This window comes from Anomaloglossus baeobatrachus, chromosome 11 (genome assembly GCF_048569485.1).
Source record: "Anomaloglossus baeobatrachus isolate aAnoBae1 chromosome 11, aAnoBae1.hap1, whole genome shotgun sequence".
Classification (NCBI taxonomy): Eukaryota; Metazoa; Chordata; class Amphibia; order Anura; family Aromobatidae; genus Anomaloglossus; species Anomaloglossus baeobatrachus.
In genome coordinates, this window is record NC_134363.1 from 27,678,843 (window position 1) to 27,696,035 (window position 17,193).

The window sequence follows — 17,193 nt, forward strand, 5'->3', positions numbered from 1 at the left end:
AGAGCAGCACCGCAGAGAGCAAGGCCCGCACCACAGCAGACAGCATTGCCTTCCTCCTGTGACCCCTCACCACCACCCCCCGGTAAGCTACATTCGGATTTTAAGACGCATCCTTCATTTTCCTCTGAAATTTTGAGGAGGAAAAGTGCGTCTTATAATCTGAAAAATATGGTAGTTAAAATATGCGATAAAAGCAAGTTCAAGTCATTGCAATAAAGGCAGAACCTGTCTATGTGACAGTCAACTGCCTCTTGGAATGAAGCGTGTCCAGTTCCTACGATGGCTTGGCTTTTTCCCTTATGTCCTTTAGGAGCTACGTATATGGTAACATTGAAAGCCAGAACTTGACCTGCTAAAAAATAAGACAATGATATCCACTGAAATATTGAAAAACATGGTTCTTTGAAAGGAAAAAATATTGGCCAATGGGGAAACTTAGATCCATGTGGTCAAAAACTAATTTGTTATACATTTTCATAGCTAAGATTGTATCAATGAAGTTGTTGCTTTCCTCTGATGTCCACTATTGTTATGGTACAAGTTCCACAATTGGATTTTCGGCAAACAGTTAGCCAATAGGGATGATCGAATACCTCAAATATTCGGCTTGGCGAATATTTTCCAAATAGGTCGCCACTATTCGACTATTCGTGAATATTCGATGCGCAATGTAAGTCTATGGGAAACCTGAATAACAACTATTCGGGCTTCCCATAGACTTATATTGCACATCGAATATTCGCATAGCGGCGAGTTATTCGTCGAATATTCGCGAAGCCGAACATTTGAGGAATTCAATCATCCCTATTAGCCAACCATTGGACAATTTCACACTAGTATGACATTACTGAGACATTCTTTACAAGATATCTTACAGGTTGAGATTTACTTTCCACTTGGAAAGTCCCACAAAACTCTTGAAGATCTTTATGGTCCTTGGTCTTGCTCGTCAGATCTTTTAGACATTAACTGAAAGCTTTTTCCAATATGTTCTGGAAAGACTTCCAGAATTTATCTCTAAAGTCCTGACCAATAAATACATACAGAAAAGGATTGATGCAACTATTCATGAAGGCCGGCAGGCTGGTGGCGATTGGAGCGACAAAGCGAAGTCCTTTATGTAGAGAATAATCAGATTCACGATGAATTGAATAAAGATCCAAGATGGAGTAAATATGATAAGGAGCCCAACAGATGAAGAAGGCAATTATGACAGCGATTATGACTTTGAAGGGCTTGGAAGAGGTGGCCATGTTCTTTCTTCTGATACGTACGGCAATCACAGAGTAACACATGACAATGATGGTGAAAGGAATACAAAATCCCACAATGAATCTTATGATCACTGTCATTTTGAGACGGTAATTAATAATTTCTTCTGAACCTTCAATATCAAAATTGTTATAACATATAACTTGTCCATCAAACTCAATGGTATGTCGAAATAAGAAATATGGTAAGCTTAATAAAATGGCCAGGATCCAAACAGTTGCGACAACGATTAAAGACAATCTTGGAGTTCGGTGGTTTCGACACCAAACCGGGAAGATGACAGAGGCACAACGGTCCATACTGATAACAGTGAGCAGGAAGACACTTGCATACAGGTTGATGAAAGCCACCATACTGTTCAACTTGCACATGAAGTTTCCAAAGAGCCAGTTGAAGTTATTGAGTATGTGGATCATGCGCAAGGGGAGAAATAATATGAAGATGAAGTCAACAATTGCTAAGTTAAGGAACCAAGTGACGTTGACTGTCTTCTTCATCCTGAAGATTGAGAACCAGATAACCAGGCCATTACCGATCGTTCCGAATAGAAAAGTCAAAGAGTACATCGCCAAAATGAAGTAGTTTATAGAGGACATTACATTTTCTTCATCTTTATAGTCATAATAATAATCGTTGGGAGGGGTATTCAAGAGTGGACTACCGGAGGTCGGATACGCTGCTGTGTTGTTCTCCATCACTTTACTTGTGGATAGTTGGAAAGATCTTCAAAAAAAATCTACAAATGTAAATATAAAAATTATTAAAAAAATTGAAAACTTCTATATGTCTATAGTACTAAGTGCTTTGGTATTTTATCAATGGACTTTATAGACCATTTCGAAAACCTTATTTTGTCAATGATTCATTTTGATATTCCATTGATTTTTGTTACCACTCTGCTATGTAAAATCTTAAGGCAACTTGTCACACAACATTATGTCTAAGGCAAAAAAAATTCATATTATGCTGGAAATAGCTTAAATTAGTGACTATGAAAAGTCAACCATGACAGCCAGTGCCAGGTAGGTGCTGCTACAGCAGCTAATTGTCATGATCCAGGTTGGCTTTTTCCTGCTGCTGGTTACACCCAGCTCTGGCCTGGTTATGTCAGGGGTACCTTCCCTTGCCTTGTTCTGGATCCCAGGACGCTATATATTGCCTCTCTACCTATGGCTCAGTGCCAGTGATATTTCTTCCTTGCAGCTTGTATACTAGCTCTGGTGAGTGTTCCCGATCTGTCCTGTCTTCCTGCTACTGTGTTCTGAGCTGTAACCTCCCCCATTCGTCAACCTGTCTCGGTCCCTGACTTCCCTCTCCTGTCTCTTGTTTGTGTTTCCCTCTGCATACCTGATCTCCTGGCTTCAGACTCGGTTCTGTTTTCTGACTTTGATTTTGAGCCTCCTTTTGCAGTGACTCGACTTTCCTGGCTAGACCCTGACTGTTTGACTACTCTATTGCCCCCTGGTGGCTTCCCTGTTAACTGCCTGCTGACGTTACTCTGCTGTACTTCAGCTGCATTTCCGTTATAGTGTTTCTTTGTCTCTCCTTCACTACTCTGCTGCCACCTAGTGGGGAATACACTGTATTACATCTTACTAGCCTTTGTACAGCGTGACATTAATATCATGGTGTGCAAAGATGAAAGCAAATTGGAAAACGGATTGCAAAGGGAATATTGTTTACAAGACATATCAGACCTGAATTATTATCCACTGATATCAGTTGGTTTATGGTTTTTCCACCAATTTGCCCGTGCACATGAATGCTCGATTTGGATGAGTGTTCACTGTATGTCTCATATGGCAGCAGCTTAACTGCCTACATAACAAAATAATCAGACATTGAAATTCATCCTTATCTTTACCCAATTTCATCAGTATCAGAGAATTGGGAGGTGACCATGCACATTACATGGTCATTTGATCCAATCAAAAATTGACTTTCATTTCTATTGACTGCATTGGATCATCAATGTGGTTTTGGGGGTTAATAAAGAGGTGAAAGAGGGTGTGTATTTTATTTCAAATAAAGGATTTTTTTGGTGTTTGTATTTTATTTCTATATACTTAAAGGATTATTAATGTTGGTGTTTCATATATGCCTCTCATTACTAATCCAGGGCTTGATGACAGCTGTCATTTTTTGACAAATCACAGCTGTCATTATCTCCTTATATTACCCCGATTGCCACCACACCAAGGCAATTGGGATGAGCCGGATAAACCGCCAGGATTGGTACATCTAATGTGATGTGCCAATTCTGAGCAGCTGTAGGCTGATGTTTTTAGGATGGGGGGACCAATATCCATGGCTCCTCCCATCTTGATAAAACCAGCCCCCACCTGTCAGCTATACCATGGCTGGATATCAAAAATGGAGGGGATCCTATGCATTTTTTCTTATTATTTATTTAAATAATTTTTTAAAAAGTCATTAGATCCCCTCTATTTTGATATCCAGCCACGATAAAGCTCACAGGTGGGGGCTGCAGTATGTCAGTATGTTAGCTGTTATTTTACCCCCATAGGCTATTAAAATAGGGCAGGAGCCTATGTCATTTTTTATATTTTTTTCTTTTACAGTGTTTTCCCAGGCCAATCACAGCCATACCAATAGTTTACATGGCAGTGATGGGGTCGGAGGTGTCCAGACTGGAAAAGCTTGCTGATTGGCTGCTCTGCAACTTTCAACAAGTTTTATTCAGATGGCAAACGCAAACAGAAATGGGACATACAAGTATAAAAGGCCATTTACACGCTGCGACATCGCTAACGATATATCGTTGGGGTCACGGTGTTTGTGACGCACATCCGGCGTCGTTAGCGACATCGCAGCGTGTAACACCTCTGAGCGACCTAAAACGATTGCAAAAGAGGTAAAAATCGTTGGTATTGGAGACGTTGCTCCAACACCAAAAATCGTTGACAGGTGAGTAGCAATGTTGTTCGTCGTTCCTGCGGCAGCACACATCGCTATGTGTGACACCGCAGGAACGAGGAACCTCACCTTACCTGCGTCCACCGGCAATGAGGAATGAAGGAGGTGGGCGGGATGTTACGTCCTGCTCATCTCCACCCCTCCGCTTCTATTGGGTGGCCGCTTAGTGACGTCGCAATGACGCCGAACAAACCGCCCCCTTAGAAAGGAGGCGGTTCGTCGGTCACTTCGACGTCGCTAGGCAGGTATGTGTGACGGGTCCGGGCGATGTTGTGCACCACGGGCAGCGATTTGCGCGTGACGCACTACCGACGGGGGCGGGTACGCACGCGAGCGATAACGATACCGATATCGCAGCGTGTAAAGTACCCTTAAGTCTGTGTTTGGGTCTGGGACCCGGACCCCGAACTTTACAGTTCAGGTTTGCTCATCCCTATTCCCTAGTCAGGAGGCAGATGGGTGCAGAAATGGCTCATAAGAGGGTAAAGAAGTAGATTTGCCAGTTAGGAAATATCACAAAGTTTCTTATGGGAAAACTTGTTGAAATGAGAGTGACCAGTTAAAAAGTAAATTCAGCTCTACTACATTCATATCTATTGTAGCATTTCTACTCACTTGGCTACATGTTGAGGCTGCTTTATTTATACTCCATAAACTGCTTAGGATAAAACAAATACAGCCTTTTCCAGCACTAAAGAAAAACTTAAAGTGAATAATCTATACAATAGTGCGGATTTGCCTGTTTCGGTTAACGTTCAGCTCTTAGTCCTTAGCAAAGAAAACAACAGTGGAGGTCTGCACACCTCCACACATATACACACACACACATATATACACACACACACACACAGTGAAAGAGGCACCTGGTCTCCATTTTACCTGCTGTACCACGCCTAGGGTGGGGATATATGAGTAGTCAGTCCCAGAAATCTCTAAAGACTGCTCATAAACCCGACCCTTGTCCGTCCTATCAACCTTCTTAGTACTATACTTACTTCAAGGTTTCCATCACTGAGGTTAACCACCTCTGTGATACATATCTCCCCTCTATGACATGTCTTGCTACCATCTTACACTATATAAAGATTTTCATTGCCTGTATGGTAACAAAATCATCTCTGTAATAATAACTGAGAGTATTAAGCCTAGAATAGCTCCAGGTTTTCTCAGCCACACCACAGTCACTACATGTTGTCAGTAGAATACATGGTATATACATCGGTCACTTACTTGCATATGTCCAGGATTGACTTCTTTTCACTTTTGAGGTTCTTTGCCATATAAAAAAATTCCCCAAGTACGTGTGAAAGATATAGAAATTCAGCTGTGAAATCAGTTATTTCATCAGATCTAGAGTCAGCAAAAATGTATCATCCATCGGAAATCCTTTTTTGCCTTAACCCTCGGAGGATTGAGCCAACTGTAGCATTTTTTAAAGGGAACCAGTCACTCGGATTTTCGTATATAACCTAAAGCCAGTGCTATACTGGCACTATCAGGCTGATTCTATACATACCTGTAGTAGTCAGCTCGAATGTATAGTTTTTGAAATCCAAGAAAGTAAAGTTTATAAAATCACCAGATTTTTGAGTGACAGCAGCTGAGGATCAGAAAATATCTGGTGGGTATTCATAGTTATCCTCTCCCCTGTTAGAAATAACATAAGTTTTATACAAATATTATATTACGACCTAGCAGGTCCTGTGGTGAGGTCATACCCATGTGACCAAAAGGGGTGGGGCCTCAGTCAACAGAAAAATGTTGCTTCCTGGTATCAGCTTTGTTTGGCAGTTACAAGGACCTTCATCAGGCCCCCAAAACTTCCATACTATCCAATTTCATGGCGAGGGCAGACGGGAGCTGGTGCTCTTGCAATGGCGTCATTAAAATGTCACAGTCAGTAATTTACAGTTCTCCGAAACGCGTACAAAAAAAGTCACTGAAAAGAGTCCTCTGGATTGTTCCTTACCTTGGCAGTGCTGCATAAGAAGGGGTCAAATGAAGTAAGGAACAATCCAGAGGACTATTTTCAGTGACCTTATTTTTTCGCATTTCGGAGAACTTGACCTGTTAAATAATGCCCTTCTAAATATGTTTTCGTCACGGCGCCTCTGTGTGGCACGTTAGCTCTTACCGTAATAAAGAACAGAACACCCGGGTCGATCTCCAGATTTCCAATTATTGATTTTATTTTACACAAGTTTGTTATACATTTTAATAGCTCAGATTGTCATGTAATTGTTGCTTACTTTGATGTCCACCGTTGTAACAGCACTGGTTGTACAAATCTCTTTTCGAAAAACAATTGACTTAAAAGAAAAAATAAAGTGTAACGTCTTTAAGTTGGCCAACCATTGGGGACACCTTGCTTCTGGTAAAATCATTAGGGCTATAAAAGGGGCATGCATCTCAAGATATCTTCAAGGTTGAGTTTTAGTTCTCACTTGGATGGTCCTTGGTCTTGCTCTTCAAGTCTTTTGTAGCTTTAAAAAACGTTTTTTTGAAAAATGGATTGAAAAGGTTTCCAGAATGTATCCCTAAAGTCGCAATTGTTATGGTACAAATTGCACAATTGGCTTTTCGACAAAAAATTAACCAACCATTGGACAACTTGACACTAGTATGACATTACTGAGACATTCTTTACAAGATATCTTACAGGTTGAGATTTACTTTCCACTTGGAAAGTCCCACAAAACTCTTTGAAGACCTGGATGCTCCTTGGTCTTGCACTTCAGGTCATTTAGAGTGTTAACTGAAAGATTTTTCCAATATGTTCTGGAAAGACTTCCAGAATTTATCCCTAAAGTCTCGACCAATAAATACATAGAGAAAAGGATTGACGCAGCTGTTCATGAAGGCCGGCAGGCTGGTGGCGATTGGAACCCCAAAGCGAAGTCCACGAAGTACAAAATAATCATCATGAGCAAATGAATGAAATTCTAGAATGGCGAAAATATGAAAAGGAGCCCAACAGATGAAGAAGGCAATTATCACAGCAATTATGACTTTGAAGGGCTTGGATGAGGTGGCCATGTTCTTTCTTCTGATACGTACGGCAAGTAGAGAGTAACACATGACAATGATGATGAAAGGAATACAAAATCCTACAATGAATCTTATTATCACTGTCACTCTGTGGCGGTAAATACCAATGTCTTCAGAGTCTTCAAGTTCAAAGTTGGTATAACAAACAACGAAGCTTTTACCCTCAAAAGTATCTCGAAATATAAAATATGGTATGCTAAATAAAATGGCCAGGATCCAAACAGTCATGACAACGATTAAGGCCAATCTTGGAGTTCGGTGATTTCGACACCAAACCGGGAAGATGACAGAGGCACAACGGTCCATACTGATGATGGCGAGCAGGAAGACGCTTACATATAGGTTGATGAAAACCACCATACTGCTCAACTTGCACATGAAGTGTCCAAACAGCCAGTTGAAATTATTAGCCAGATAGATGAGGCGCAAGGGGAGAAATAATATGAAGATGAAGTCAACGATTGATAAATTAAGGAACCAAATGACGTTGATTGTCATCTTCATCCTGAAGATTGCGAACCAGATAATCAGGCTGTTTCCGAGAGTTCCCAGTAGAAAAGTCAAAGAATACATCACCAGAACAAAGTAATCAATAGAGGACAATACATAGTGTACATCATTATAGTCATCATAATAATCAGTGGGATTAGTAGAAGTGCCATTCAAGAGTGGAGTACCGGAGATCGGATATGCTGTTGTGTTGTTCTCCATGACTTTACTTGTGGACAGTTGGGCAGTTCTTCAAAAAAGCTGCAAATGTAAGTACAAAGAAATGATTAAAAATACTTGAAAAGTAATATATGTCCATTAGCCTTAATGTAATGGCACCCAAGTGCTTTAGTATATCATCACCGGCTTTATAGACCATTAAAGGGAATCTGTCACCAGATTTGGCAACTATAACCTGCGACCACCACCAGTGAGCTCTTGTATACAGCATTCCAGAATACTGTATATAAGAGCCCAGGTCGCTGTGTAGAATGTAAAAATCACTTTATAATACTCACCTAAATGGCGGTGCGGTGCAGACTGGTCGGATGGATGTCTCCGTTCTCCAGTACCGGCACCTCCTCTTTCAGCCATCTTTGTCCTCCTTCTTCTGAAGCCGGGGTGCATGATGTGATGCCCCTGGACTAGTTAGGGCGTCACAGGGCACTGCACGCTTTTCTATCTCTTTGGTGCAGAGCTCAACCCCTTATGGTTCCGGTTCCCAACCTATGGTACTGCCTCCATCCGCATCCAAATCCCAACCATACCTCACAACACACCTGTCAGACACACCAGTGGGCTGCCTAGCTGGAATAGGGTCGCCCACCTAGGGGTTGGGTAGGTTGGTGGGAGGGAAGTGAAGAGAGAAGAGAGTGATCCTTCGAGCAGTGAAGGCTAGGGGGCGAGAGGCTCCCTGTAGGTAGTCGGTTGGGTCGCAGATGGTGGGCTGGGCCAAGAGGAGTCGGAGATCTGGTCGCGGGGTATTGTGGCTGGGTGTCTAGACCCAGTCTTGGAGGACGGACAGCATTTCAAGCCCAATAATCGGTCCGGGACCGAAAGCTCGTCGGGGTACAGGACCCTGGGTCGGGGAGAAGCTTCAAGCAACTCGACAATTAGCCTGTGGAGCATAGTGTGTTCATGTACTGTCCCCAAGAAGTTCAGAGATCAGGGGCACTAGCGCAACGAGGGTGATAGGGCCTTCCATTCTATTCAGCCTACAAAAATCCCAAGCGTGAGCCCTTGAAAGCACAGCTCCACTACCACTAAGGAGGGAGCGGGACCCGGACAGCTCTAAGCCAACGGGTCACAAGAACAGCCCAAAATTTGTGCACGGAGGCAGGCTCCGGACCATCCGGCAGTACCAGAGGAGACGGACACCCGGACGACCTCCCCCAAGAGGGCAGCGGCACCCAGAGACTTCGAAGAACAACACAATTACTGGCCAATATATAACTTATGTTCTGCATTATTCACCAGTTTTCTCCTCTGCAGGCTTAATTTCTAGTTGTTAATCACCAATGTCCAGTATTATATACACTTCCCTCTAGCTTAGCAAACACCACTTGACACCGGAATTAACCGACCAAGAAAAGTGAATCGACACCAAAATTACTAGCAAAATCTTCAAATATTTTATTTCTTATTTTTGGTGAATTTATTTAATAATTATACAAACAAGAGAGCCACCTGGGGGGCACATTATTCCAGATTTATCTACATATTTTATTTCCCAGCTCCACTAGTAGATACAGATAAGCACATAGTAATTGCCATTGTCCTGGACTATGTATCTGAAAGCGTCCTTATATCACCTTTTGATAAAGCGAGTGGCGAAACGTACGTCAGGGGTGGCGGGACGCATGGCCAGGAAACTAATTTAATAATGTAAGTAATCCCGTCCTTGTGAGATATGCAAATTACTGTATTGTTGTATTCTAAGTGACTGTGTGTTTATAGCCGGGCGGACCTAGTACCAACCTATGTCTCGTTGTTTGTCATGTGGTGATATAAGGACGCTTTCAGATACATAGTCCAGGACAATGGCAATTACTATGTGCTTATCTGTATCTACTAGTGGAGCTGGGAAATAAAATGGGAAACATCTGTAAATTAATCCCTTAAAATATTACTTATATGTCATGACTTTATCCCAGCAGACATCGCGGTTTGGGGATTGAATGCTAGAGCAGTGGCAATGGTTTACCATTGACTATATATATGATAAATATGCATATTTTGCAGTTAAATGCAATCACTATATGTATTGTATGATATGATAGGTCGATTAATGATGATGGTGACTCATGCCACGCTCCGGTATTTTTTAACCCCTTCACGTTGTGTCGGTAGGAGATTCTATTGATATGCGATATGCAGTATTTTGTCCTTTGGATATGAAACATAGTCACTTTTTACGATGTTGAACAGTGGATGGGACATTATATGTAGATAAATCTGGAATCATGTGCCCCACAGGTGGCTCTCTTGTTTGTATAATTATTAAATAAATTCACCAAAAATAAGAAATAAAATATTTGAAGATTTGCTAGTAATTTTGGTGTCGATTCACTTCTTCTTGGTCGGTTAATTCTGGTGCCAAGTGGTGTTTGTTCATTTCTAGCTGTCTCTGAGCTAGTGGGTGGAGACTCGCTGCTATAATGTCTCCTATGCACAGCACACTCGGACATGAAGGTCTCCTGCTCTCCTGACTAGAGGGGAAAGAAGCACATTTGTTGGATAAGGAGCATTAAAGGGAACCTGTCACCAGATTTTGGCCTTCTAAACCAAGACTAGCACCTTAAGCAGCGCCTGTGCTCCTTTCTATAAAGGTGCATGTTATCCCCTGACTCTCCCTGTAGACCCCACAAATACCTGTATAAAATCTCCCGCCATGGATATAAATTCATCTGTCCGGTCTGATGGGCGTCCTATTTTGCGGCTCCTGTGCCTCCTTTTGGCACTGATGTCAGCCTCCTTTGATGATTGATGTGGATGACGCCTCCAGCTCCATCCAAGCAGCCGGGCAAAACCTCGCGCCTGCACAGAGACACTCCCAGTTTGATCAGGCGCATGTCGCTCTGCCCTATTGCGAGTAGAGCCAAAACATAAGTGCACCTGTGTGGGCCAGCCATGTCTCTGCGAAAGTGCCAGATTTTATCCGGCTACGCGGATGACACAGGTGGCATCATTAAGGCTACTTTCAGACTTGTGTTGTGCGGTATCCGTTGCAATCCACCACCTTGAGGAATTACGGTAACCGTTGCAGGAATCTGTTTATTCCTAATAGGCTTCTATTAAGGGCGGATTGCAATGGATGCTCTTGCGTTGCATCCGCCCCGCAGCGCATCAGTCGTTTAGTGACTGACTGTTGGGCGGGAGGAATGGGCAATGTAAGGCTACTTTCACACTAACGTTGTGCGGCATCCGTCACAGTGTGTTGTGTGACGGATGTGACTGATGCGTTGCAAATAGTGTGCTAATAAAGGTAACGGATTCCTGTGAAAGAATGTTTTGCGTTTGTTTTTATTTAATGTTTCCTTAGCTGGGAAAGGAGATGAGAAAGAAAGAGGAGAGAGAGAAGAGAGAGAGAAAGAGAGGAGAGAAAGAGGAGAGAGAGAGAGAAAGAGAGGAGAGAGAAAGAGGATAGAAAGAGAGAAGAGAGAGGAGAGAGAGAAAGAGAGAAGAGAGAGGAGAGAGAGAGAAGAGAGAGAGGTGAAAGAGAGGAGAGACAGAAAGAGGAGAGAGGGGAGTGAGAGAAAGAGAGGAGAGAGAAAGATGAGAGAGAGAGGAGAGAGAAAGAGGAGAGAGAGGAGAGAGAGAAGAGAGAGAGGAGAGAGAGGAGAGAGAAAGAGGAGAGAGAGAAGAGAGAGGGAGGTGAGAGAGAGGAGAGACAGAGAGAGGAGAGAGGGGAGAGAGAGAAAGAGAGGAGAGAGAAAGAGGAGAGAGAGAAAGAGAAGAGAGAGGAGAGAGAGAAGAGAGAGGGAGGTGAGAGAGAGGAGAGAGAGGGGAGTGAGTGAAAGAGAGGAGAGAGAAAGAGGAGAGAGAAAGAGGAGAGAGAGGAGAGAGAGGAGAGAGAGGGGAGAGAGAGAAAGAGAGGAGAGAGAAAGAGTCGAGAGAGAAAGAGAGAAGAGAGAGGAGAGAGAGAAGAGAGAGGGAGGTGAGAGAGAGGAGAGAAGAGAGAGAGAGAGAAGAGAGAGGCGCGAGATTTTGCCAGGCTACATGGACGTCAATCATCAAAGGAGACCAAGATCAGCGCCGAGAGGAGGGACAGGAGCCACGAAATAGGACGCCCATGGAACCAGACCAATGACTTTATGGACTTCAAACCTCAGCGCTTCAACTGGTAGCTGGGGAAAAACTTTCTGAACCTGCTGCCTCTAACACCCCCTATTTACTGCCTTCAAAAAATGATCCAGTCATCGAGCAGGCAGGAAACACAACAAAAAGGCCACCATCATAACACTTGGAAGAAGAAATAAACTTTGGCAAGCATAATGGCTTTCATGGATCATAAGACCTCACAGTTATTAATCTCGGACAGTATCATCTCTTCAGATCAAATATCCGTTCTTTTTTAAAGGACTTAATTTTGTGCCGGCCACAAGACCAGATCTTTTTAATACAGTAATGCACGTAAATAGATTTGTAAGACTACGACCAATTGTAGCTGTCATAAAGTCCCTTGATAGAACCCTTTTCCACATGTTTGGACAATATCCTTAGACCCTATGTTGCACAAACTGCTAGTTATATTAGGGACACAAACAAACCATATTTTTCGGATTATAAGAGGCACTTTTCCTCCCAAAAATTTGAGAATAAAATAAGGGGTGTGTTTTATAAGCCAAATGAACCTTACCGGGGGGGTGGAGCTTGGTCACAAATGACGGGGGCAATGCTGTGCGCTCACTGTGGGCGGTGAGGCAGGGGTCACCCTGAAAATGGTGCAGGCTTTAAATAATGGTTCCCGGAGTCGGAAAATCTCTCAGCTGAAGACCTCATTTGCGCATGTTCCACGTCCAGCCCACTGATCTCCCAGCATTGGATGTAAGGATAATTGTGCCCTGAAGTGACACATGCACAGATGAAATCTGGGCTCATTGAGCCAACAGTGCAATTTGCGCATGCGCCAACTCCAGGCGCCATATCTGTGAAGCACACACCGCCAACAGTTTCTGGATGGACAGTTTCCTGCCTCACAGCACCCGCAGCTAGCATCTTGGACACCATCCGCACCACCCGCAGCATGGCCCAACTCCACCACCGCCCCTGCCTCCTGTCACGTTACTCCACCACCGCTGCCGCCCCCTCACCTGGTAAGACACCCCCGAATTATAAGACAGACTCCATATTTATTTTTTTACTTTTCTTTTCTCTCTAAATTTGGGGTGCATCTTATAAAACGAAAATTGCGGTAAGTTGGGGACCTTATCATTACTGGATTTCCAGTGACGTAGTTTCTTTATACTTGTTACGTCACTGCCAGAGTCTTCTCCAGCGACTTCGGCTCCGATCGCCAGGCGACGCCGTGTTCCTGCCGTGGATGGTGCTGGTGATGGGAGAGGAGTCGATGCCAGCGGCACCGGTGGGCGCAGGCTCCGATCATCCACTGGGCTGGGTTATCTTGGGATCTGCAGTACCGCTGGCTGACTGTGGGTGGCATGTGTCTTCCAGCTGAAGTTGCCAGCGTTCAGCTACAGCCAATGGGAAGACATCACACCCTTCTTATTCCCCCTCCTGTCACATGACTACTGCAAGAGATAGTTCTGATTTTCCTGGCTCCTGATCCGCCCTATTCTGTTTTGTGATTCCTGTATTCTGACTTCTGCGTGTTTTCTGACTACCCTTCTGCCTGCTGTTTCTGTACCTCGCTGCCCGATCCGGATTTGACCCCTGCTCCGTTTGCTGACTACGTTATTGCCTGCCGATTCTGTCCCTGTTCCGCAATTCCTGGTTTGACCCTGCCTGACTACTACTCTCATCGGACTGCAGCCTTCCACAGGTAATGATATCCAGGGCCCTGTGTAATTCCAAATCCCTGTATAGGGGTTAAAGGGTTTCAGGGTTCTGGGGGTCCTGCTTGGTGAGTGGCTTCCCTCTAGCCTCCCCATTACAGCCCATCTGAGTCTGTGGATCCAGGCAGGCGTTACAATACTCATGTATACTGCATGACCCTGCTCTATTAGTCCTTCATTTCAATTTACTAAAGTACAGTCAATTTTCGCCTCATCTGATGGAATCTATTTTGCAGGTTGCATATTTTTTTATTATCCAACAATTTTTTTTCTCTTTTGATCAGAGTTTCTATTTTCAGATTCAAGCTTCCCCTATGAGTGTGGGTTTCTCCCCATCTGTTGACAATTTATATATGGCTTGATGAGAAGAAAGGGAAGAAACGCACCTATACCTTCCCTTCAATCCTTTCTACTGTTCCATTATGTGGTACGGTAGGTATATTGACGACGTAATATTAATTCGCAGAGGAAATACTGGATGGTTTAATCAAGTTATTTTCTGACTTTCTAAATGATAACCAAATTAATACATAAATTCAGCTCTAATACATCCATATCTCTAGAAATATTTACATTACCTGCAAAAAAAAATCATCCCTGTAATAAGTGTATACTATAGAGCAGAGAAGTGCTGCTTATCACAATTCCAGGTCTTCTCCGCAGTCTCTACTTCTTCCATGAAGAACATTTGACAAATACATTGGTTACTTACTTATGTCCAGGATCTGTTTCTTGTTTTCTCTTTTGAGGCTCTTTGCTATGTAAAAATATTCCATAAATTGTATCAAATATATAGACAATCACATGCGGCATAATCTTTTACATCAGAAACCAAGTGACCGAAACAGTATTATCCTATCAGTCGGAAATCCTGTTTTGCCTTAACCACTTGAGGACTGGGCCAATTGTAAAAAAAAAATAAAAAAATTAATTTATCAGTCATAACAGTTTTGTTTTTTTCACAGTCCCTGACAGAAGGTCTATCACTTATCCATGTTATGTAAATAAAAGCTTATCACCTGACTTTAAATTCATCCATTGGTTTTATAAATTACTCTTTTGAAAGCTGAAACCCTCACAAATTTGGTTTAGGTTATGAAAATAAAGTTGCTGCAAAGCTGAAATATTGATCATTTAATGAACACAGAAAGGTCAGATTTTGGAAAGACAAGAGTTTTGTCACCTTGTCATATAATGCACTCAATCCTAGTTTATATCCTCACCTGTGCTCACTAAATGACCGGTTAATTAGTGGGTGTGTATAAAAAGAAACCCAGAACCCCAGACCTTCAGTTGAACTGCAACTTGACCTCTGACAACATGCCAAAGATCCATCATGTGGCTAAAAACTCAATTATCAAGAGGCTGAAGACCAGATCCACTGCAGATGTGGCTGCACCTTTAATGTGTCTCAGCGTCAAGTACAAAGAATTAAAAAAAGATTTGAAGAGACTGGAGATGTTTTTCACAAGCCCAGGTCCGGCAGACCCCACAAGACAACTGCTCAGGAGGAACATGTGTTGGTTAGAAAATCCAAAGCCAGCCCCTCTTCCACTGCAGCAGAGCTCCAAAAGGCCTGGTCACCTCAAGTCCCTGTGTCAACTAGAACAGTTTGTAGGATTCTGTCTACAAATGGCCTCAATGGTCAAATCAGTGCCCAGAAGCCAGCACTAAACAAAAGGCAATTAAAAAAAAGTGTGGCATTTGCCATTTCCCATAGCCTGCTAATCAGATGGATGCTGGAAAAGTGGCAGAAGGTGGATTTCTCTGATGAATCTTCAGTTGAATTACACCACAACCGCCGGAAATACTGGAGGAGACCTACTGGAGCCCGTATGGATCCAGAAAACAGTTATGTTTGGTGGTGGAAAGATCATGGTCTGGGGTTACATTCAGTATGGGGGTGTGCAAAAGATTTGCAGGGTGGAATAATATGTTGTCAAATAATATTTTTAGAATTCTGGCAGAAAGAAATTCTTTACTTTTGGCTAAAAAGTCATCATTCCTAGGTTTTACTAAAAGGCATCCCTGAGGGAAAGTTTCTGATTCTTCAGTTGAAAATATATCTTTTGTGTTAGAAAATTCATTAATTGTAAATTTAAGATGGTAGAATAGCCTATTATAGGAGTAAAAGAAAATAATCAGCTTACCTCGTATAACCGGCATGTATGGCGAGGTTCAGCCCCGTCTTAAATCAGAAAAAGTAGAGTCAGTATTTGAAAAGTTGAGCCCAGATTGAGATTGCACAATGGTGCAGCAAGTTAAGCCTACTCTCGAATAAAATCTCTTAAATCTACTCTTCTTGGATAAAATCTGTTAAACCTACACTCACTGGATAAAATCTGTTAAACCTACCTTCATTGGATAAAATCTGTTAAACCTACCCTCAATGGATAAAATCTGTTAAATTTACCCTCAATGGATAAAATCTCTTAAGCCTACCCATGTTGGATAAAATCTGTTAAGTCTACCCTTGTTGGGTAAAATCTGTTAAGCCTACCCTCATTGGAAAAAATCTGTTAAGCCTACCCTAGTTGGATAAAATCTGTTAAACCTACCCTCGTTGGATAAAATCTGTTAAACCGTTGGATAAAATCTGTTAAATCTACTCTCGTTAGATAAAATCTGTTAAATCTACTCTTGTTAGCTAAAATCTGTTAAATCTACTCTCGTTGGATAAAATCTGTTAAATCTACTCTCGTTGGATAAAATCTGTTAAACCTACTCTTGTTGGATAAAATCTGTTAAACCTACACTCACTGGATAAAATCTGTTAAGCCTACCTTCGTTAGATAAAATCTGTTAAGCCTACCTTCGTTGGATAAAATCTGTTAAGTCTACCCTTGTTGGGTAAAATCTGTTAAGCCTACCCTCATTGGAAAAAATCTGTTAAGCCTACCCTAGTTGGATAAAATCTGTTAAACCTACCCTCGTTGGATAAAATCTGTTAAACCGTTGGATAAAATCTGTTAAATCTACTCTCGTTAGATAAAATCTGTTAAATCTACTCTTGTTAGCTAAAATCTGTTAAATCTACTCTCGTTGGATAAAATCTGTTAAATCTACTCTCGTTGGATAAAATCTGTTAAACCTACTCTTGTTGGATAAAATCTGTTAAACCTACACTCACTGGATAAAATCTGTTAAGCCTACCTTCGTTAGATAAAATCTGTTAAGCCTACCTTCGTTGGATAAAATCTGTTAAGCCTACCTTCGTTGGATAAAATCTGTTAAACCTACCCTCGATGCATAGAATAGGTTAAACCTACCCTCATTGGAAAAAATCTATTAAACCTACCCTCATTGGATAAAATCTGTTAAACCTACCCTCGTTGGATAAAATCTGTTAAGCTTACCCTTGTTGGATGAAATCTGTTAAGCCTACCCTCATTGGATAAAATCTGTTAAGTCTACCCTCATTGGATAAAATCTG

General features: G+C 42.2%; 2 protein-coding genes across 2 annotated transcripts; both read right to left on the reverse strand.

Moving 5' to 3' along the window:
* Positions 1-770: 770 nt before the first annotated feature.
* On the reverse strand, positions 771-5,463 carry LOC142256410 (chemerin-like receptor 1). The gene is made up of 2 exons (XM_075328076.1): positions 5,440-5,463; positions 771-2,008 (listed from the first exon to the last, which is right to left on the reverse strand). Exon 2 carries the CDS (start codon positions 1,965-1,967, stop codon positions 966-968), a length of 1,002 nt encoding a protein of 333 aa, XP_075184191.1. The 5' UTR covers positions 1,968-2,008; positions 5,440-5,463; the 3' UTR covers positions 771-965.
* A 1,409-nt stretch (positions 5,464-6,872) lies between these two features.
* LOC142256602 (chemerin-like receptor 1) lies at positions 6,873-7,981 on the reverse strand. The gene has a single exon (XM_075328362.1). It carries the CDS (start codon positions 7,966-7,968, stop codon positions 6,961-6,963), a length of 1,008 nt encoding a protein of 335 aa, XP_075184477.1. The 5' UTR covers positions 7,969-7,981; the 3' UTR covers positions 6,873-6,960.
* Between the last annotated feature and the right edge of the window lie 9,212 nt (positions 7,982-17,193).

Excerpts from the sequence above, each read along its gene's own strand:
- LOC142256602 (XM_075328362.1), bottom strand. The coding sequence starts at position 7,968 with ATGGAGAACAACACAACAGCATATCCGATCTCCGGTACTCCACTCTTG.
- LOC142256410 (XM_075328076.1), bottom strand. The coding sequence starts at position 1,967 with ATGGAGAACAACACAGCAGCGTATCCGACCTCCGGTAGTCCACTCTTG.